Source organism: Lycorma delicatula, chromosome 1 (genome assembly GCF_047948215.1).
Source record: "Lycorma delicatula isolate Av1 chromosome 1, ASM4794821v1, whole genome shotgun sequence".
In the NCBI taxonomy this organism is placed as follows: Eukaryota; Metazoa; Arthropoda; class Insecta; order Hemiptera; family Fulgoridae; genus Lycorma; species Lycorma delicatula.
The window spans coordinates 61,836,445-61,859,218 of NC_134455.1; the positions used below are offsets into that span (position 1 = coordinate 61,836,445).

Genomic DNA, 22,774 nt, shown 5'->3' on the forward strand with positions numbered 1-22,774 from the left:
GACACAATCAATTTGGAATTGATTTTGGAATTATAATTACACTTATTACACTGTGTAAATAAAGTAATCAAAGAAAATGCCAGATACCTGTAGCAATAAGAAAATGTAAAGAATGAAGATTAAGCAGTTTAGTCACCATCACTCTTTCCTTGTAGATATAGGCTTCATTGAAGGATGCTGCTTGTTCCAACATGAATAATTCAGGATTTAACATGAATGCCCCCTCCATCTCACCAAACTACAAGCATAGGCCTTCACCTATTAGTTTTATTTGGACTGTGATTCTTAATGAAAGTTTGTAAAGTGTATTTATTAAAATGTCTGCAAACCAACCTGAATGTAGTGTTGGAAAAGGAAATAGAACTGAATGCTATAAGTTGAGTTATACACAACAGACTAAGCTGATCAGTATTACATCATTGCAACAATCAGAAGTTAATATATTAAGTCTGAGGAGTGGAGTGAGTTTAGAACAATTAATTTCTGTCTGTGAGCATCATAAAGCATTTTTCTTAAACAAGTTTGAGATCTACCAAAAATTCTGTAAGGACCCATTCCAATCTGACAAGAAAAAATATCAAAATCTTTAAGAGTAATAAGTTGGGAACTCTGCCAAAAAATAATTAATTGTAAAATCAGTCCCTGGGCAGAAAATATGTTATATTTGTAGACAAAAAGTTAACAAACATGACACACTATTGCATGATGAAAGTAAAATTGAAGAAATGGTCGGTGATAATGAAGAGATAAGCAGCTTAGAACTATCTATTTCTAAACAACAGAAATAGGAAAAACTAAATTCATCCATGCAAAATTTAGGGAAATCCCAATTTAAACTTCATGGAATAGCACCACATAGCAAATCAAGCTATGCAAAAAAAAAATTGAGTCTTGCTTACCTTGCTTACTTTTGACTGGTAACAAAGTCAAAAGTAAGCAAGATTTTAGAACAGGAATTTCCTTTAGAAGATAAATCTCCACCTGCGTTGACAAAAGAAACTGAACAAAAAGTAAAGGATATGGACAGACTAATAGCCTCAATGAAAGAAAAGCTTAATTTCACCACTTTACAAAGAGAAAAAACACAAATTTTAACCCTAGTTCCTGCTTCATGGAACAGAAAAAGAAACAAGCAAAGAAGTCAATGTGAGTATACTACATGTAAAGCTAAGGATCTTCTTAAAAATAAGAGTATAATTACACTGCCTGAGCCAAGAAAAGGACTAAATGAATATGTGATTAGGTTTGTCAAAAGCTTTAATCAAAGTGGTAAATACTCTCGAATCATACCAGGTGCTAAAGATAAAATAAACATTTCAAAAAATGAATACATGCAAAAAATGTTGTTAGGAAATTGAATGAGCTGTACCCTGCTTTCAAGTTTGAACACCCAGGTCTTAAAATTGGACTCTTCAAATTCTGCATGCTTCGACCAAAACGATGTGTATTAGCAGGTACTGCTGGTACACATTTTGTTTGTCTACTATTCATGAAAATGTTTTACCATTGCTTTACGCTTGTTCAATTGAAGAAAACTACAATGAACTTATTGAGAATAAGAGACAACAGAGACTGTATATTATGGCACACTCAAACTGCCCTTCAAGCAATCTAAAATCCTTCATTATGGAGAAATTTGAAGGGTGGGATCCTAATGATGAGGTGACATATTCCACTTTGATATCTACTGACAGAAACAGGTGCAGTTAACTGTAACATTAGAAGAATATCTGGAAATCTTAGTTGAAGGCCTAGAAAAACTAATACCTCACTCTTTCATTACTAAATCTCAGGCCAGATAATTGAAAAAATCAAGAGCAATCTGAAAGTATATGAAACCACTGTTGTTCTTATTGATTTTAGACAAAACTATTCCTTTGTTTTGCAAAATGAAGCCCAAGGGTATCATTGGAGAAGCAACAGCTGTTCTCTTCATCCAGTTGTGTTCTACAAATGTCATGACAGCAATGAAGACCTAATAGTTTCTAGTTTGTATATAGTGTCTGATGACATAGAGCATGATGTACAATTTGTTCATGAAACACAAAATTGTTGCTGAATACTTGAAAAAAGGGTTTTTGCAGAGGTGAAAAGCATGACTTAATATAGTGATGGATGTGCAGCACAGTATAAAAAATTTCTCCATCTGTGCCTTCATGAAAAGGACTTTGGATTAAAAACTACATGGTCTTTTTTGCTACCAGCCATGGGAAGTCACCTTGTGATGGTACTGGTGGCACTGTCAAGTGCACTGTGACAAAAGCAAGTCTCCAACATAGTTCTGGTAATGCCCAATAATTCTTTGATTTTTGCAAGACAAAAATAGAAAACATAAAATTCATAATGATAGAAGCACACCAAAAATTAGATGCTCATTTCTCCAAAGCCAAGACAGTTCCTGGGACACATAGTTTTCACTACTTTGAACCCAAATCTGAAGACTCAATCGCAACAAAATGTGCAAGTTTTAATAAAAACCTCTGCAGTCAATTTTTCTGACAAAAACCAATCAGTGAAGATGTCTGATGTTGGCGCTTATGATGACCAGTGGGTTTTTGGATTAGTTTTATGAAAACATGAAGATAAAGATGACATAAAAGTTAGATTTCTGCATCCCCACAGGCCTGCTCAGTCTTTTCACTGGCTCTCAAAAGAAGATGTTTGCTGGAATCCTGTGAGCAAAATAATTTCATCTATCAACCTCCCAGTCACAAAAGCAACCAGGAGAATGTATTATTTTCCTGAGAAGGAAATTAATTCAATCAACCTTCAGTGCAACAAGACTTTAAAACAAACAAAAGTCGACAAATAATAAGGTGTTGGTGTTTTGTTCAAAGCAGTTTTACTGTAAGAAACAATTCTGTAATTCCACTGACATTAACAGGTGTAACTAGCAAATGAGCTATGTCAAGACTTTCAGAAGACTTTCTAAGTTGTTTTTTCATTCACTGATTTTATTCAATTCACTGTATGTTAACTTTTTAAGTTTAGTCAAAATTAAATTATACACTTTCAACTCTTAATGTTTAAAAAATGGTACTTTGTACAAAAACTTATGTATGACTTATGTGCTAAATTAAATAAATACAGTATGTAATGTATATTTTAGAAATGAGCCATAAATTGGTTTATAGGATCTTGATACGATCTTAAGTTGCAGCATATTAATATGAATTATTTGTCAGTTGTTTCATGATGTATTAAATGTATTGGCAGTTAAAAAACCACAGATTTCCTTCCAGAACCTGCTTGCTCATCCTTTAGACTTATATAAAAAAAAATAAAAAAATACTTTGGTTACTTTAGTGCTTTTTATCTTAGATCGCATTTTAAAATTTGGTTTTTTCTTCAAAAATATTATGAAATTCAGGTTTGAGCTTATATTTACTGCAGAAATTAAGAGAAGTTGCTAAATGCATTTTTACCTTATTCTGTATATTTTTCTGAAAATTTTAGTGAAAAAAACCATTGTGATATGATGAAAATTGACAGTCACAAGTTTTTTACTAAATTAACATTATAATCACTAAAAGTCTTGGAAACAAAAATAAAGTATTTTTTAACAAATTTTAAAAATTAATAACTTAAAATTATTTAAGATATCAAAATAAAATTTTACATGGTTAATAAGAGTGTTAAATACAGCAAATAATTTTTTTTTTATGACATTCTGAGACTATGGGTTTCATTTTAATTTTTAGCTGGATGCTCTGAAACCAATTGACCCAAAAGCAAATACTTGGCAGTGAAGTTGAACATCTTGTAATAATACTACTCTGCACACCATCCAAATTTAAACTAACTTCTTAAGACATTAATCCATTAATCCAACTTATACATAATCCATTTAGTAAATATATAAAATATTAAAATACACATAAAAATCCATCAAATCTTATCAAGAATATTGCATTCTTTCATTATTCTTAATAAATTTGCTTCTTTGTTTGTTTTTAGGTGACAATAACCTTACTTACTGTTAAATCATAAAATACATTATATTAATAAGTTTCTAAAATCAATAATACTAACTTACATGATTATCTCTTCCGGAAGTGTTACTAAGGATTTGTACAGCATTTGTAACACTAGTTTCTTCTGAATCTGCAAACCACACAGGGGGTGTTGAAGGATAAGTTTCCTATAAAAGAAAACAATTATTAGAAATCTGACTAAAAATAATATAAGAGCAATGATATTTCTAAACTATAGTGTTGCGATCATTAGAAACTATAAACAGATGCGTACTACCAATCGAATGGCTAACTATTGCAACTAGAATTGTTCAAATTTGGTGTCCACAGGATATGGTTATTAAATCTGGCTCAATCACCAGCATTTTATCAGTACTTCACGTCTTTCTATTTTTCAATAAGCTACTTCCACAGACACATCCTGTTACAATGCCATGGCAATACACTTACCAAAGAAGCAAAATCTTTGTAGATTTGGTAAGCTAATGGCGTCCAAGGCAGCATGTTGGGTCCTTTGTTGTGGGTGGTGGAGTTTGATTCTCTTCTGTGGTTGAGGCTGCCCAGTGAGTATCGCATCACGGCTTATGCTGATGGGCTCTTGCTGTTCAAAGGAAGCTCATGGAGGGAGGTTGAACTCCAATCCACTCAGACTTGCAGGATATTTTAGCTGTGAGGTCATAAACATAAAATGATGTCCAGCCCAGAGAAGACCATAATGGTGCTCCTCAAAGGTCGTTTGGCAATGACTCAGCAAGTCAGTGTTTTGATGACAGGCCAGCATATAAAGTATGTTCAGGTTCAAAAGTACCTCAGGGGTATTTCTTAATGACAAACTGCAATTTAAGAAGCATCTTAAATAAAAGTTTAATAAGTCTCTGAGAAGGCCTGTAGTGCTTCTTTGGTATTCGATATGGTCAATCCGGATTCAGGTACAATTTCAAGACTATGAGTAACCTGTATAAGGGCATTTGTGAGGCTATTATGCTACATGCAACACCTGTTTGGGCAGATAGGCTAAAACTTAAAAGCTACTGGGATATTTTATTGAGGGTTCAACACCTTATATTGTAAACAGTAACAGGTGGTTACCGTAAAATTTCACAGGACACGATCTTGGTGACTGCAGTTCTGAAACCGATAGATTTGATCGCGTCAGAGAAGCTACAGCGTTATGTTGCAAAGAAGTCCGGTGAGCTGACTTCTGAGAAAATTCGAGAAACTGAACAACATGAAGATGCCTTATGCCAGGCCAGATAGGATGAGGCAGAGGGTGGGCATTACATGCATGATCTCTTCCCAAATTTTGTTGGTTTACGGAACGCCTATTGGGTATACCCTAATAAGTACATGACGCAATTTCTTTCTGGCCATGGCGCTTTTCTGGGCAGACTGCAAAAATTCAGTCTGGTATATTTCAGAAGGTGTATGCAATGTGGACAACTAGATGACACTTACCATATGTTACAACATGCAAAATATGAGCTGATGAGCACAGAGACTATTTTTCGACTTGATGTCATCAGGTTGGTGTTAGATCTCCATGCTAATTAGAGGAACCAAACTGAATGGGTGATTGTGGAAAATTTTATAATTTATCTTGCAAAAGAAACGATTGCTGAGGGGGTTTAGGGTTCTGCTTGGGTTTTCCTTAAATTTTGTTGTTATATTATTTATTTTTTGCTATTGTTTGTGTTTTGTGTTTAATGTTAGTGTTGTTACTGTTATTGTGTGTTAATGTTCTTGTTAGTTATTGTTTTATGCTTTGCTTATGTTTTATGTTATGTGCTGAACTCATTTTTGCCTATTTTGGATAAGTAGTTAAGTTCCTTTATTACTGTGTAGTCCATTCAGTCTTAAGACTTGGCATAATGTGTTTTATGAGTTGAAGATAGTTAGTAGTACACCGATGGGAATGTCACTCATGGCAATTGCATCAGTGGCATCCTGGCTGAGGCTAGACTGAAAGATTTTAATCCCAAGGAATTGAAGATGACATCAGGTAAAGCCCATACGGGCTAGGTACAGAGGGGGTTGGCGTGGCAATCAAAACCATCACATGGTAAGTAATGGTAAAATATCTAATATTAGCAATTCATTAGTACTCCAGAAGAAAAACTCTCATAATAAACATTATTTTCATACATAATTGCAAATGTCTAATGTAAATAAGCACTCTCTGGCTATGGAATAACAGACAGTACCGATTTATTAATATCGATTTAGGCACACACTTCATTTTTTAAAAATCTTCACAATTTGCCAAAAAATTCATGATGGGCATGGACTGCATCCTATATAGCTGTCTGTGCATGTATGTGTGTGCGTGCACTGATACATGCACAACAAACTAACAGCTAAAGTTTTTAACTGAATTTTCAAACTTAATGGTCCAATTTTTCACTTTTTAGAAATTCTTAATCAAATTTTACTTTACCTGAAAACCTCAATAGGAATAACTTCAAGCCATCTAGTTTTTTAGGAAATGGCAGAATTAGTTATGACTATGTTAATAGTCACTTTCAAACAACTTAAATTGTCATTATATAATGAATTAAATTTATTATTTTTAAGTTAATGAATTTGTAGTTTAGCATCCTTTTTTTCTTCCCTTTTCTGAAACCACTCTTGGAGCATTACCTCTGACAGGGGAAATATACAGCCATCAGATGCCGGTATGCAGAGTGCCTACAACCTCATTGCGTGAAGATGACTCCCACATGGTCGAGGGGCCCTCTAAGCACTCAGCCACAGGCCTGTCCGGCCCAACACCCTCCGGCATTGAATTTCCTGTCAAGCTTTCTCTGAGGCATGTAATCTGTCATTCACTTTCTTAATGTAGTCCTCTACACCTTCCATTCAAGGGGTCCTCTCATCATAATTCTCAGTGTCTTCCGGAATAAACATGACCTCTGTGCTCAAGGCTTTTAGCATTTCTTGGCATTCATTCTCAAATCGTGTAAAGCTAAAATAAACATGTAGAGTGGTCTCCTCCTCAGCACATGTGGGACAAACGTCCAAGTGGTCCAAATAGAATCTGTATAAGTAAGCTCTATAGCCTCTATGGCCTGCTAGGAACTGCATTAAAAAGTAACCCAACGAGCCTTGAGTCCTTTGATACCAGCCACTAATATTTCCTACAATGGTGCATTCACTGCCCTTTCATCCCTTCATCCCACCTGCTTTGCCTGATTCCTACTACTCCTCTTCAATATCAGCAAAAATTCTCATCTTGTTGGCAGAAGAGAGGTCCCAATCCCCAGAGTCTCTTCTTTTGCTCAATCAGCAGGTCTACAGGTAAAAGGCCAGCCAAGACCTCGGCCACCTCCTTAGAAGCTGTATGATAAGTGCAAATTAGCTGTAAACAGCATCTCCTGTGTGAAGCCTCGAGTCGTTCTAAATATTTTGCATATTTAGTGATGCTCCCCATTAATTCAGCTCTGTACAATCTGACTGAGAAGGAAAAACATCTTTTTTAAATTAAAATCTTTTTTTTAAAGTTTTCAATACATCTGATGAAGCCGTGCTCACTACAAAGCAATAATGTGTTACAATTTTTAAAAATAAGCAGGAACTGATATTTTTATTTTATTTATTATTGATATTATTTTTTATATAAAATAATACTTTTCAGTGTTTACTTGTGATTTACTTTTCATAATACAGGATTGACATTTGATTAAGATTTATATGAGAAACTATTTATTTACAGACCTGTTTTTACTAATAATTCAAATAATTAATTAAATGCATGCAATTTTTAAACAGATGTGAAAATTTACAAATGCTTAATTTACAACAGGAAAGGCCTAATTACAGCAGTTTTCCAAATAATAGCAAAAAAGTTATAAAAATAAGTAATTTGTTGCTCACTACTGAATAATTTATTATGATATGAAGTAACCTAAAATAATTTTAATTCAAAATTCTGAAGAGAATGTTTTCTTACATTTAATGAACATGAATGAGTGAAAAAAATATCTACAAAACAATCAAAGATGATATGGAAAGCCACCAGAAATATGTCGAGCAGAGTGCTATGTACATTCTGAAGGAGGGAATTTTGAACAATTGCTGTAACTGAGGATAGTTATTCTGTTACCATTTATCATTTTATGTATTTTATTTATTTTGTTTCACTATTATGAATAATGTTTATTTGATATAAAAAAGAATAATACCATTTTCTATTTTTCGCTTGTTTTGCTTAAATAAAAAACTGATTTTTAAAAGCTTTCATTTACTTTTTATTGGCTGCATCTACATTACTTATCTCAGAATTAAATTCTCTACAAGTTTTGATAGTAAATCTTCTGCACTCATTAGTCATTTAACAAAGTTATAGTACTACGAACCTAAAAAAAACTTATTTTTCCACACCAAATGTTGTGTTTTACATCAGACATATTAAAATCTACTGGAATTACAACCCTGGGACCACTTTTATCCTATTTCCCAGCCCAAATTACAAGAGAAACCACCAACTCATATTTCTCACAAAGAAATCGATATATGAAAATAGAAAATGAACTTTTAGTGATAATCTACATCCTATGGCTTGGTAGGAGTTAAGAGCACTTGTATAAGGGTTGTGTATTTGTCTTCTTTTTTGTTGCCTAAAAATTCTTTTTTATAGACTTCACTTATGATTTCCATGTTGCTGATTTCTTTTGGTTGAGTTTTCATTCAAAAGCAGGGTTGCAAATAACTTTTCTTATATTAGGCTCAGTAAATGTACTCTGAAAGTTTGGGTTCACTTAAATTGTGGAAAAAGTTCTCTTAAAATTTAGAAGACTTCATCTTCTTGTCTTTACGGAATTTTTCATCAATCCTGAGGTGATGTGAAATAGAGGAAAAGGAATCTTCTTGGGTTCAACAAGTGAGTCATATGAGACACTGATGCCTGGTTCAAAAGAATTTCTCTTTTTCTGCAAAATGCTGATGTATTGCTCTGCTTTACCATAAACATAAAAAGCATCAATATTTGGTAAATCAACAAGGCCCATTACTATAGCTATGATCTTAAAATCCCCATAAATTTGCCATTGAAATGTTTATAATTGCAATAAGATGGAAATCTGATTCTTTCACCAAAACAGATAAGCAACTCACATAAATAGCTTCACGTTTCCATTTGGGATCACAATTCTACAGTAATATCTACATTTTCATCAGTTTGTGTACCATCCCATTCAATGGCATTATTGGTATCTGTAACTACAATGAGAAACTATTCTAAGAGCAGATGCAACATTCTGATATTCAATTTTTTTATGTTTAACATCCTTCTGTATTTGTAAGACAAAAGTAGCAATCACTAAAAGATGATTAGTAGGTTCATACCATACCATAACAAATAGCCCAGATCTTCAGTTGACTTTCTTCCACTTAACTAGTCACATTACAAATTACAGAATAAACATGAGGAATTCAATTTTTATCTTGATTACCACTTTTACAACATATGCCTTTTACATATCAAAAAACATAACAAAAAATATAGACAAAGGTTTACCATTCGTTCCATCCCTTGCCAAGGATATAGGATGTGGTACATTGAGGGGCAAATATATATTTACCAGGTTTCAGTATAGGAATTAACAACGCTTCTGAACAACAAACTGGAAATTCCCGGTCAGAAAATATTATATTACAGATAGAGAAATGATGCTGTAATACAGTATCTGGGAGGTGAGATTACATACTGAGCCTGATATTATCATTCCCAAGGGAAGTGTCAGGATTTATCCAAGGCATACACTAACCTAACCATTCAAACACTAACCTGTAGACTTACCACCTGTGACAGTGAAAATACTAAATTATTATAGGAGTTGACAATTAATCATAAGGTAACGTATCATTAATATATGAATACATAAAACATGAAGGATATGGATCTTTTTAATTGTTGTTATTTTAATTATAAGCAAAACAAATAATAAAAATAATTTGGTCTATATTACTGATTCATTCTTGATCATTGTTATTATACTTATTTATTATTAAAAATGATTTTTTTTATTTCTTTGCCTTCACTCCAGATCCAATCTTTTAAAATTTGGTTTTTAACATAGAAATTTTTCTGCTCAAAAAAAAACATAGATCAAATACATCATAACAAAGATATATTTCATAAAAACAGCACTATACAATATTTCTTAGTATATTAACAGCCACACCACTATATGCACTTGGTGTTAAGCCTTTGAGTATTAATTTATGTTGAAGGGTTTTCAGGGACATGACTAATGCTCAAACATATTAATAACATTACTTTTTTTGTTTTAAATTTATGCCTTTTTATTTATTTATTTCTATTAACAGTGTAATGAGCAATATATTTCATTTACTCTTTAGTCAATTGGGCCACATAATAATAATATTAATTATTATTATATTTCTTTATTAAGAAATATTTAATGCCAAGTCTTTTACTATTCTTGTGTTAAAAAAAAAAATAATTTTTGAGCATGTTGGGTTATATATAGTAAACAATTAAAAAGTTTACAATATACTATTATAAATAATTTTTAATTAAAAAAAATCTCAATGTAGTAATGTAAAATTTAATTTTTTAATACGAGTGAAAACAAAAACTTTTTTTTTTGATGCAACAATTATAAATATAGTAATAAAAAGTAGCAATTGAAATTTTAAATGAAGGTTAGTAGTAATATATATATATATATCAAAATGAATGATATATTCTAGTGGATAAATACCCTGACTCTCTTCATTTTCATTTTTTCTGCTATTTTTGTGTTTTTTCAGTATAAATATATATGTTAAGAACAAATAGAGATATTTTAATGAAATTTGGTATACATAAAATATACCCCACTATCTTCTACAAAATGAAACATTTTTTATCAATTAATAGCTCTCTAAATAGAATTAACTATGGGGATAACTAATTTATCTGTTCTGATTATTTTATTTTGAATATTGTGGATACAGCTGTCAATATTCGCCCAAATTCTGCTGTAAGTTGATCAACATCTTTAACTCCCAGCGTATTTTCACAAAGTTTTTGAATACATTTAACGTAATAATAATTAACGTAAGGAATACATGATATGAAGACGTATGTCTTCATATCACTTTTTTCCCTGATTTAAGTTTAATGAAAGCAATATTCAATGGACCTGGAAAGACAACTACATTTAAGTTTTTAAAAATTATAAATCATAACACACTAAACAAATATTAACTTACCTACATTTATAATGTTTAATTGATGAAAAAAGAATACTCACTTATTGTTTAAAACAAAAAATAGATTTACCTTTCCACCAAAAACATAGGAATGCAAGATAAAATGCTGTTGCATATACAAACTCAGACCGATTCCAGTTTTGTTGTTGTTTGCAAACTTCACTTCTGTAATGAATTTTATTTTTATTCATTTAGCAGAGACAATTGAAAGAGATGATGCTAATACTTTCTTTCAAGAGCCCAATATGTTGCACAACCCATGAAAATATGCTTGTGGTTACGACATGGTTTTTCAGTTGCATAACTGGGAAAGATGATACTGTTCTAAAAAGGTTTTAAGAATATAGACTATCTTTTTTACTTACTTTAAGGTTAACGGGATCAAAAACATCATTTCTGAGAGATTTTACAAATAAGTGGGCAGTCTGCTATTGATTGGTCCAATTACACGTTTGTACAGACAATATGCATCACCTTTTTTCCCAAACCTTGCTGTAAGCCTCTGACAGATCTCCAAATGTCTCAACTTCTAATCTACAGTCAAAAGGCGACGAGCCCATCTGGCACACACTTTACGAAACTGTAAGTTGTTTGATGGATCGCTTGACAGCTCCCATAACTTATTCTGACCTGTTCTGCAATTTCGGATACCCTCATCCGTCGATCGTCTTCAAGAATGTCATGTTTTCATCTGTAATGGTGGTCCGAGGATGGCAATTGTGTTCCTGATTTTCCACTCGTTCTTGTGCTTCCTTGAATTCTTTATGCCAGACAAACACGCGAGTCCTTGACAATGTGTGGTCCCCAAACTTTGCAGTCAATCTCTGGAACATTCCCATCGCTTCAACTCCTTCACAAGCAAGAAATTTTATAATTACACATTGAGCAGTGGAGGGAGATCAACTTGTTGCTCCGACACCATGAGCATTACTGATGAATTGATTGGCAGAATGGAATGGCCGGCTTTCCCCACACAAACATACTAGTAGCACGGGCCCACTCCTACCAACCATGGACGCTCAGAAACAAAAGTCCCATTTATATTTGATTTAACCTCATTATTATGTATTCTGTAATAATGCTCTGATCAAGGTTATAGTACAGTTCCTGTAATCCACCTAAGCAAGAGCTCTTCCTAAGCTGAAGTTGGTAGCAGAATTTATGGCCACTTTCGTGAGTCGTCCTGCTACTTCAACGGTGATTCTAGGGATGTCTGAGCCTAGTTGACTGAGGGTCTCGGTTGGCTCAACAACCGGAATCCTTACTAGTTCCCTAATGTGTCTTTTTTATTGGGCACTCCCTGTGGAAATGGCGTTCCGGGCAGTAATGACGCCATGCTGCTTCTACGTCGAGATGTCATTTGTTCTAGCCACGGAAGTATCCGATTGAAGTTCACCTACTATATCCAATGAGCTCCGCACAGAACTAAAACGCAGTTTCCGTGAGTATTCTTTAACATTGTAGCTTAAATCTCCTGTTCCTCTGCTTCAATGATGATGGCCCGATGCAGAAGGTCGTCAATATCATGGTTGGTTGTCGCTCGCAGCGAGTCGCAACTGGGGTCTGAGCTGCTTCAGCAATATTGGTAGGAAGGCAACTTCACTACCGGGAGCGAGTCGGTGAATGAATTTCCTCTTGTGCAACAGGAAAAGCTCCGCCGATTTATTAGCTCCTTGCGTTTGTACGTAAAGTTGAGACCAAGGCTTGGCAGTAGTTTGCGAGAGGTTATATTGCTGCCGAAATCGGTCGATGAACCAATCGAGTTGTAGGTCTTCATTTTGCCTGGCCCAGGACAGAGCCCTTTCAGCTGCCCTTCGGCGTGCTCAGCCCATTGCTCAACAGGCACTCTTTGTTCTTGTAACTGAGTTTGTAGACGAGAGAGGAACAGTTCTGGGTCCTCATGTGGTAGACCACTGAAGGTTGCCGTTATCACCGACGGAAATGCTGCACGTGTACCTGCAACCAGGCAGTCAATGTGTTGGGTGCCTTGTGTGTTGATCTGTCGGCTAACATTTGGTAGGCAGAGGCGTGGCTATGTCCAGTCATCTTCGCCCCACATTGGGTGCCACTTGTCACCGAATGGCTTCGATGGGACGTGGCAGTGCCACTTAATATGCCGATATTACAAGAATATTCTTGTATATTATTCTTGAGAGAACGGTTGTTGTCGTCGATTGGCTTCGACGGCTTCTTGTAACTAATAACCTTGTGGTAGCCCTGAAAAGGGCCGTTTTTTGCGTTAGCTCTGAGAAGAGCTGTTGGGTTCGGAAGCTGGACTCCGGCGAAGTCGGGGAGTTACGGCTCGTCCATTAAAATCAGACCGGGCTTCCCCTCAGCGGCAGTTGGATCCCACTACAGCGTGACAGTGGTGGCCCCCAGAGCCCCGCAGTGTCGGGGGCCGGCGTCGGTTGTCCTTCGCCGGCGCGGCCGAGGCGGTTTCTTCGAGCAATCCCACACTGACCCGGCTACTGCTGCTGCTGCTGAGTTCGCCGGCCAGGGCGATTGAAGTCCGGCGAGCTGGAGCGGGATGATACCGTACGCGTCCAGCGGCTCCCTCGGCGGGCTGGCCAGACCTGCTGTTCCGGCGGGGATGTTGGCATCTGCCGGTAGGTCCCACGTTGAGGCGGTCAGGAAACTTCTTCTGTCATCTTTCATCTTCTTCTTTTTGGTCTTCTCCAGGTGGTGGTCAACGATGAATTGAAAACTCAAGGTCACGCTCTTTTATTGGAACCTGAGAGTGTTAGAGCTGCAGCGGCGCTATGGTGGGAGAACTGTGCGGTGGAAGTGATGCTTGTATCAGCGCGTACGTATATTGTGGTGCGTCACTCACATTATTGCTACCGTATTCGCCCGCCGATATTAAATTAGGCATATATGTGGTAACAAAATATATTTATATATTGCACATTTTTTCAAATAATAAATCTTTGTTTATAAATTGGTCTCTTCCACTGAATAATCTGCATAAATGAATGAACATCCAGGCATGATTTCACATGAATTTATTTTAAAAAATAATCCCCATTTTACGTTTATTACATAATTTTTTTTAAATTAAACATTGTTTTTGTGAGTAATGTTGCATAAATTTTAAATAGATTATTGTAATAAAAAACAAATCTGGCCTACTTCAATATTCCTAGCAAAAACGTAAATATGTGTACATTGGCACTGCTCAAAAAATACTATTTCTCTTATATGTGTATTTTATGAAATAAAAAAAAAACAGAGTTTATTAAATATTTAAACAACTGAACCAGCAAAAATTTAAACTTTTTACATTGAGGTAAAGTATAAAAACAACTGCACTTCTATTTTTTAAATGCAATGAATTCATTAGACATCAATATACAATATCAATAAAAATATACAATTAAGTTCTCGCTTTAACTGAATGAGGCAGTTGAATGTGCTAATTGAAAAATAATTTAAGACATACACGTTCGAGGATGCAGGCTTGCCTACAATGTTCTAACTCATGGAGTTCTACAGCTGTTTTTTTTTTCGGAAGTCCACCTGAAGTCCTCAAGGGCAAAAGTATATTTGAGTTTTTTACTCAAAAAAAGACTAAAAAATGTACAAATATCTACACAAAAGAAGAATCTATAATCAGAAAAGCTTATATATTGTAAGTACTGCAATATCAACAAAAGTTATAACATAAAAAGTACTTAAGGTTATCATCATGCTAATCACTATTAGAAGGAATATTATCATACTTAAAATTAATCAATTATTAATTTACAAAAGGCAAGCAACAAACACTAAATTTTATTCCTGTTCACTGATAGTGAACAGGACTGTTCACTGATAGTGAACAGGAATAGTCTTAAAAACTGTAAAAACTAAATACTCAAAAAAAGGAAACTGAACAGTTTTGGCTGTTACCCCTTAAACAATGGTTTGTGACTTACCTTACAGCTGAGAATAAGGAACCTTAGAGGAAAGAATTTCTGAGCTATCCTGTAAACTTAGCAATGGAAAGAAAAGTGGAGAAAGAACTGAATCCACTTATCAGCAATAAACATATATGAATAAAACAATATACCTGGAGGGAAAAACACTAAAAACAAAATCCAACATGATTAAAGGACTGAAAGCATTAAAGGATTAGAGAATTTTTTCCTGTTTTGAAATATTCATTATAAAGATTTTAGCTAACTTTGACATTAGAGATATCCATACAGTCTTGATTCATTAACAAACAATTAAAGATAAATGTTAAAATTTCATATTGTTACTCCATTTGTCACTAACAAATTTAAGAGTGAATTCCTCCCTTGATTACATCAAAACTTAAGTCATAATTGAAGAAGACTTCACTATACAAAAAAGGCTTCACATAACCCATAAATACATGTACACCAGATGATAGATTAAAGACGGTTAAATTCTTCAGGTATTTAAAGGGTATCATTAAATCTAATAGAATTTGATAAAGACTGTAATGAAAATTTTTAACTTGACTTTAATGAAAAGTTTTAATGATGCATGTGAGGCAATGAAACTGATCAGACATTCAATAAACAGCAAATGTTTTGGATTTATGGATAGCATAATATCCTAACTTTCACTGAAGTTGAGAGTAGTGGAAATGAAGCTACTAATGTAAGATAATGAAGCTGAATACAGCAGTCTTCACCTGATTGTGGTAACTGAACTATCATTTAACTCAAACGATGTTACTAGAAAAGTCATGCAATTATTGAAATTCTGAATACTGAAATTAAACTTCACATTCTAAAGAAACAAAATTTATGACAAGATTATACAAAATTTGAGTAATGAAGAAATTGAGAAAATAATGTCTTAATGTAACCCTGCTAAGAAAAACAGGAATAATCTTCAAAGGTTATGTTTTAAGTAGTTTCCAATTCTTTGCATTAGATTTTTAGACATGATGAATTTTTAGTATTTCGGGTTTATTGGTTTATATGTTGTAATCAATTTTAATGTGTTTAAGTCTAAAGTGAATCTACAAACATTTGGGCAAAATAATATCAGCCATATATACTAAAAAATGTCTTTTTGTCAAATTTTAAGTGCACTTCTGTGTGATTAAGTCTGTTTGTAATAATAAGTACAAAATATTTTATTTTTACTCATCTAACCTTTAGATGAGTGAAAAATTTTATTTATATTTTAGAGAATTTCAAAAAAGTATTCTGAATTTGAAAAAAATATATATATATAAATATATAAATTATTAATTTTTACTTTGTTAATTTTACAAAATATGAACTACTATCAACAAATATCACATGTTGGAATAAACTCATGACTATGACAAACATTCCAGGGTGAGAAATATACATATATTTTTTTACTTGTACCCAACATTAAAATTTATTTAATATAATTTCAAAATTAATTGGTACCAGTAATGAATAACTAACATACTGTCATCAGCAAAGAATCTATATACAAAAATTTTATGTGGATAACTGGATAATGGAAATATCAAAAATTTGATATTTCTATAGATCTATAGCTCTATAGATCTGGAAGGACAGGCTGTAAGAAGTTAAAGTAATTAAAAAAACGTTGAGATAATGTTTAGCAGCAGTTATCAGTTGTCTAACACTATTTTTTCTCACTTGAATATTACAATAGAAAATTTAATTAATAGGTATTAGTAAACTGTAGGGAACTCTTTAAGAAGATGCCCACAACGGACAAGGTGATCTGCAGTTAGTCAGTTAGTTGTTAAATGACGCCACTGAAAGGCTATATTGAAATAAAATATATAAATAAAATTATAAATATAATCTAACCAAACTTAACCTTCGCTCGCTAGTGAAGGTTAGTGAGCGTAGGTTAAATTTAGTTAGATTATATTTATAATTTTATGTCCTATTTAGTTATTCAGATAGGGGTATTTCATTTTCACATTTTCAAAAATTTTACTGCACCACTATTTTTAATTTTGATGATAAAAAAAGTGGCAATAAAAATCTTTTTTATATTTAAAAAAAATTTTTTTTTCGAGTTAAAGACTTTTTTTCTAACTTTTTCTCACTTTTTCCATTAACTGTACACTCTAATTTTACATCATACAAAGGTCTAAAAGTAATTTGTAGAAAGAGTAAAAATGGAACTTCATCTTAGTCTACTCAAAATTCATTTTGTTACATAACCGAATCTTGTAATGTTTACTGAAGTTACAATTTACGAATTGTTTTTTTCAAATTTTGGGCCCAAAATAAATACTGAAGGGCTTAGGGTAACAGGCCTGTTTTTTACCTTTTAACTTTTTAGGTACTAGTAGTACTTCTAAAAAAAAACTGAACTGTTACCAAGTGTCCATCAAAAAAAAAAACTGCTGCCAAATTGTAAGATTTTTTGAAACTGTCTCATTTTTGGGACCCAAAAACCCAATGTAGGACAAGTGGCAAAACTCTGAAATTATCACAGCAGTAAGTACTTTCTATGTACCTTAAAACTATATAAAATTTTATTTCATTATTCAAAGTGATTGATGAGTAATGAAGCCATCAAAACCGCTAAAAACACTATTCCTTCTAACCATGAACAATGTATCAAAAAAATTAACGCCATGTACTTTTCCAGATAATAATGTAGGCCTACTATACAAAAAAGTTTTATACGTCTATAATGGGGTAGCTTATATTCTAGATAGTTTGTTACTTAAAGTATGACTCATAAGTACAAACTCATGTTTAAACACCAAAATGAAAAGACATGCACGAACATGAATGTTTATGTAATCCTGAATGTAAACATTGTAGAAGGCTCAGTTACTGTTTTGACTTTAACACATCTTGTATTGTTGCTAGTGTTAATACTGTGGTTAGGTAATGTACACTTGTTCATAAAGTAATTTTATTAGCAGTGAACTTCTTTTTTATGCGATATCTTTTATTTTTAATTTTATTAATAAACATTTTTATTTTTTCTGTATAGAAACTGGGATAAGACAAAGTGAGGTGCAATTGGTGGTTTTATAATTTATACTAACTATATTGTTATTGTAAGAACCCTTGCATTTTATAAAAACAGATTATGGAGTGTTTAATTGGCATTCACACTGAAACAGTATGTCACAAATTGACTTAAAATAGATCTTCAGTATTGCACGATATTTTAAAGTTTACTGAACAGCAAATAACATTGATATCTTTAAGAAGTGGATGTACTGAAACAAAAAATATCTGTACTTTTCATAAAACCAAATATTTACATAAATATTTTCATATTAATGGGAAAAGTTGCTCTGACCCATTAAGCTCTCACACTAAACCTGGTAGTTCATCACAAAAATTATTGAGGAATAATCAAACATGGGTTCAACTGGAAAATATTTTAAAGATTCTCATGTCTTCAGAGCTTTTTCTATCGACTACTGGAAGAGGACCCAACATTACAACTAAGATGAATGAGGACTTATCAGTTCTACTCAACAAAAAAATGGCAGGAGCACTAAGTTATGTTAGTTAAATCTTGCACTTTTCATAACTTCCATTAGCAGAGTAAAAAAGGTAAAAGTGAACTGAACAACTTGTTAATGTATTTGAATTGTTTATAATTTTTTAATTATTATTTATCATTCTGTAATTGACTATTTATTAATTAACTATTTATTCTTTCTAATGAGTTTAGTTGTAATTTTTATAATCTGAAAAAAAATACATAACATCAGTATTTTTGGATATGTTGTTTATGGTTAGAAGGAATAGTGTTTTTATTGGTTTTGTTGGCTTCATTACTTGCCCACCCCTTTCAGTAACAAAATATATTTTATATGGTTTTAAAGTATATAAAAAGTACTTACTGCTGTAAACATTTCAGATATTTGCCACCTGTCACATGTAGTTTTTGGGCCCCAAAAATGTGACATTTTGAAAATCGCACGAATTGGCGCCAATTTTTTTTAATTGAGGACACTGTAACACTCCAATTTTTTTTACAAGTACTACTAGTACCTAAGAGTTAAAAGATAAAAAACAGGCCTGTTACCCCTAAGCCCTTCACCATTTATTTTGGGCCCAAGATTTGAAAAAATAACAATTTGTAAATGTAACTTCAGTAAACATTACAAGATTCGGTTATGTAACAAAATGAATTTCGAGTAGACTAAGATGAAGATCCATCTTTACTCTTTCCAAAAAGCCTTTTTTTACCATCTGTATGATATAAAATAATTATGTACAGCTCATGAAAAAGGTGACAAAATGGCTACTTTTACCTGTTGGCGAATTAGTTATAGTCTATTACTAAACAGTATTTAAAAATATTAAAAAAATTTGTTTTACCACTACAAGGTAGGTAGTTATCATATACCAAATATCATTTAAATCAAAAATAGTGATGCAAGCACTGCTCATTTGTTGAATTAAAATGGAATACCCCGATATTCAGGACATACAAAATAAAGTACATTCTATTTAGATATTCGGATATCAAGTTTATGATTGCAGGTATCTTCTTGAAAAGTACAAACTACAGATAAATTACATCTATCTTTTTATATAGTTATTTCTTAGTTGGTATTAAATAAAGAAATTTATTTTTGTCATTTCTTACTTAAAAAGTAATGAATGATCTGTAAGCATTACAATTTTAGTACTAAGGTTAATTTAGAAATAAATACTAGTAATTTTTAACTTAACTCTTTATACTGCAAACTTTTTTTATACAGCAAATGGGAAATAAACAGTTATAAAATAACAGGTAATTATTAGAAAAGTAAAGCATATTCAATAGTAAGCATAAGTCAATACTCTTGGCATATATTATTTTGTTTTTACCATGCTGCTTGAAAATGTACAAAAAGGTGTCACTTTATTGTAGATTTTGCCTTATAAAGGTTTTAAATTGACTACCAAAAATTACATATCCCTATAATGGCAACGGTTTCCGTTATTAGTAGATTGTAATAAAATGTTAATGTGATTACATTACAAAAAAATTGAAAATGAACAAAACTTCATTGATAACAGCAAAGATAACTTAACGCTCACTTCACTTGCTAACCTCATCTAATTTAAAAACTAAGGTAGAACAACACTTTTTTTATATTTACAATCAGTGTGAAAACAACAATATATGCCATGATCGACTTTAAAATATGTCATCTTTCTAAATAATTACTCTTTTGTATGTTCCCAATTTAAGAAATATGCATTTGTAAACTTTGGTTCTCTGCATGTAAATAAACATCTCTTTTTAGTACCGAAAATATTCGTAAATAAATTTAGTACTTAAATCCTGTATGTTATACTCAACTGTAAAGTAATTTCATATATAAAAATATATCCAAGCTATGTAGATTATTTGTCAGTATAAACAAAAAAAGTGACATTCAGTTTAAAATGAGAAAAAACAATGTATAATTTGTTAGATAGTTCTCAATTCAATTAAAAGTTTCCTTTAAAATGAGTTATGTAAACAATATATACTTTTCTCAACTTCAATCACCAAACTCTTTAATTACTGTAGTTTTAAATATATCTATATTAAATGAAAATTTAAAAAGCTTTCATTTGATTAATTTAGGTAACAATTATGGAAAATATAGCGAACATGATGCACAGCAAAATCAACTACCAAAAAAGCTGAGTACATCAACATTAAACATATTCTTATTTTTTTATACACTAAAAAAAGAACCTAAAAGTTAAGTTAAAAACATTATTCACAGACTTCTCCAAGGCCTAAAAACTCTTCTAATGTTAATAAAAATAAGAAATATAAGTAATTTTGACATATAAAAAAAAACATTTTCAAAATACGAGTGGTATGTTTTAATTCTGTTTCCAGTTACAAAAAGCCATCCTTGAACAACTGTGTCAAAGACAAATACTGAAACAGAGAAAACAATTTCTTCCCTAATTAATGTAGAAAAATGTGACAAAGCTAAGGTAACAACATAAATATTGATATATGCTTTATTTAGAAATAGAAATTATTTAATTAATATACATTAATTTATTTAATAGAAATTAAAGTTCTTATTGCAGTTAAGTAATCTATATAAATATAAAATTTAGTTACAATAAATCAACAAAAATTACAAAGTTGGGCACTAGATTTTAACCATTGTTTTTTAATGTAGCAATAAATTTATCATGCTAACCATTGTTTTAATGTAGTGATTAAGTTTATCACTGATCTCAATTCAGTAAACTTGTCCTTTACTACCAGTGTAAACTTCGGTATTAATACAACTTTCATTTTTAAATTACTAAACTAGTCAAATCACAAATTGAAATCATAGTCTAATTTAAATTATAGGCAAAAATACAGTAGTTTTAAAGTTTTTTTTCTTTCCTAATGATCAAGAATATGACTTGCAGCTGCCCAAAAAAATATCTTCTAACATTATGATAAGCGAGTTGAATTAAATGAAAATCATACACTAGAAAAGGGGTAACAAGGAATGAATACTAAGAATATATTTTTAGCTGAGAATACACATGCCCACAATTGTTTGGGCAATTTCAAGAAATAATTGTAGTAATTTAATAGTAGAAGGTAATATTCATGCACAGTTTTATAAAAAGAATTAGCAATACAATTTAGTGAAAAACATAAATAAATAAAACGTAAGGCAAGTGGTAAAAATACACAAGTTTACATAAGTTAACCTAATCATATCATACGATATAACCTGTTTTAACAAGCACGAAAAAAGTTAAAACTACTACATGACTACTATTTTACTGAACGTCCTACCAGCTGACCCATTGTCTTAATATACACACATACACAGTGCGAAGTTTACAATAACTTGTTTCACTAATGAGAGTAGATTTCACAATAATACGAAAAATCGGGCAAAATTTAAATACTTACTGTAATATTAGCATGTATTTCATATCTTTTGCCGTTTCTTCCAATAAATTTACAGTTCAGTTCGTCCACACTAGCTGACACTATCTGGAATCTTTCATGGTTCTTGGGAAAAACAGCTTCTAATGTTTTAATTTCTTGTTTAAGTGTATTTAAACAAGCCATTTGAGTGTGTGGCGTCTTACATAAAGCACAGATATTTTTAAACTAAGACAAAAACGAAGATAATAACTACTAAACACTTTAATACTTGAACGAAAATGGCGACTGCAAAAGCACAGTCTCGGGCATTAACGGAAATAAACGAATGTTTACGATTCTTTCTTCCATCTTGATTGTACAGCTGTGAAACAGCTGTATATTTGGAAAAATGTTTTCTTTTCTTAGTGCAGACAGGCGTATGTTATCAAACAATTTGTAGAATAATTTTTATTCTTTTTATGAGGGAAAATATATTTCTTCATTCTTGAAATAAACTAGTGTTAACAAATCGAGTCTAAAGACTTTGTAACAAAATTCACTCCTTGCTGTATATTTAATGGACAAACATGTTAGCATTTAATTTTTACTTTAATAACCGATAAGAAATAAAATTGTACTAATTTTTCACTTCACCAGTATTTATAGTACACATACTAAACCTGACAATAGTAACACTGAAGAATGAACATCATGTTACTCTTATTAGATATGAGAAACGACTTCTCGATCGTTATTACAAGTTAACTATTTGTTAGCCTGTTTTTTTAAATAAATTTATGAGTTAATTTTTT

General features: G+C 32.1%; 1 protein-coding gene across 5 annotated transcripts in view; it reads right to left on the reverse strand.

The window, feature by feature from the left end:
• Positions 1-22,323, reverse strand: part of LOC142318880 (ubiquitin-conjugating enzyme E2 Q2) — a 117,898-nt gene extending 95,575 nt beyond the window's left edge. For all 5 annotated transcript variants that reach the window (XR_012755064.1, XR_012755068.1, XR_012755070.1 and 2 more), the window contains exons 1-2: positions 22,005-22,323; positions 4,037-4,141 (exon numbers count right to left, since the gene is read on the reverse strand). Coding sequence is in view for 2 of the 5 variants with exons in the window: in XM_075355489.1 (XP_075211604.1) it covers positions 4,037-4,141; positions 22,005-22,166 (267 nt within the window). In the remaining 3 variants the exon portion in view is untranslated. The remainder of the gene's footprint in view (positions 1-4,036; positions 4,142-22,004) is intronic.
• Between the last annotated feature and the right edge of the window lie 451 nt (positions 22,324-22,774).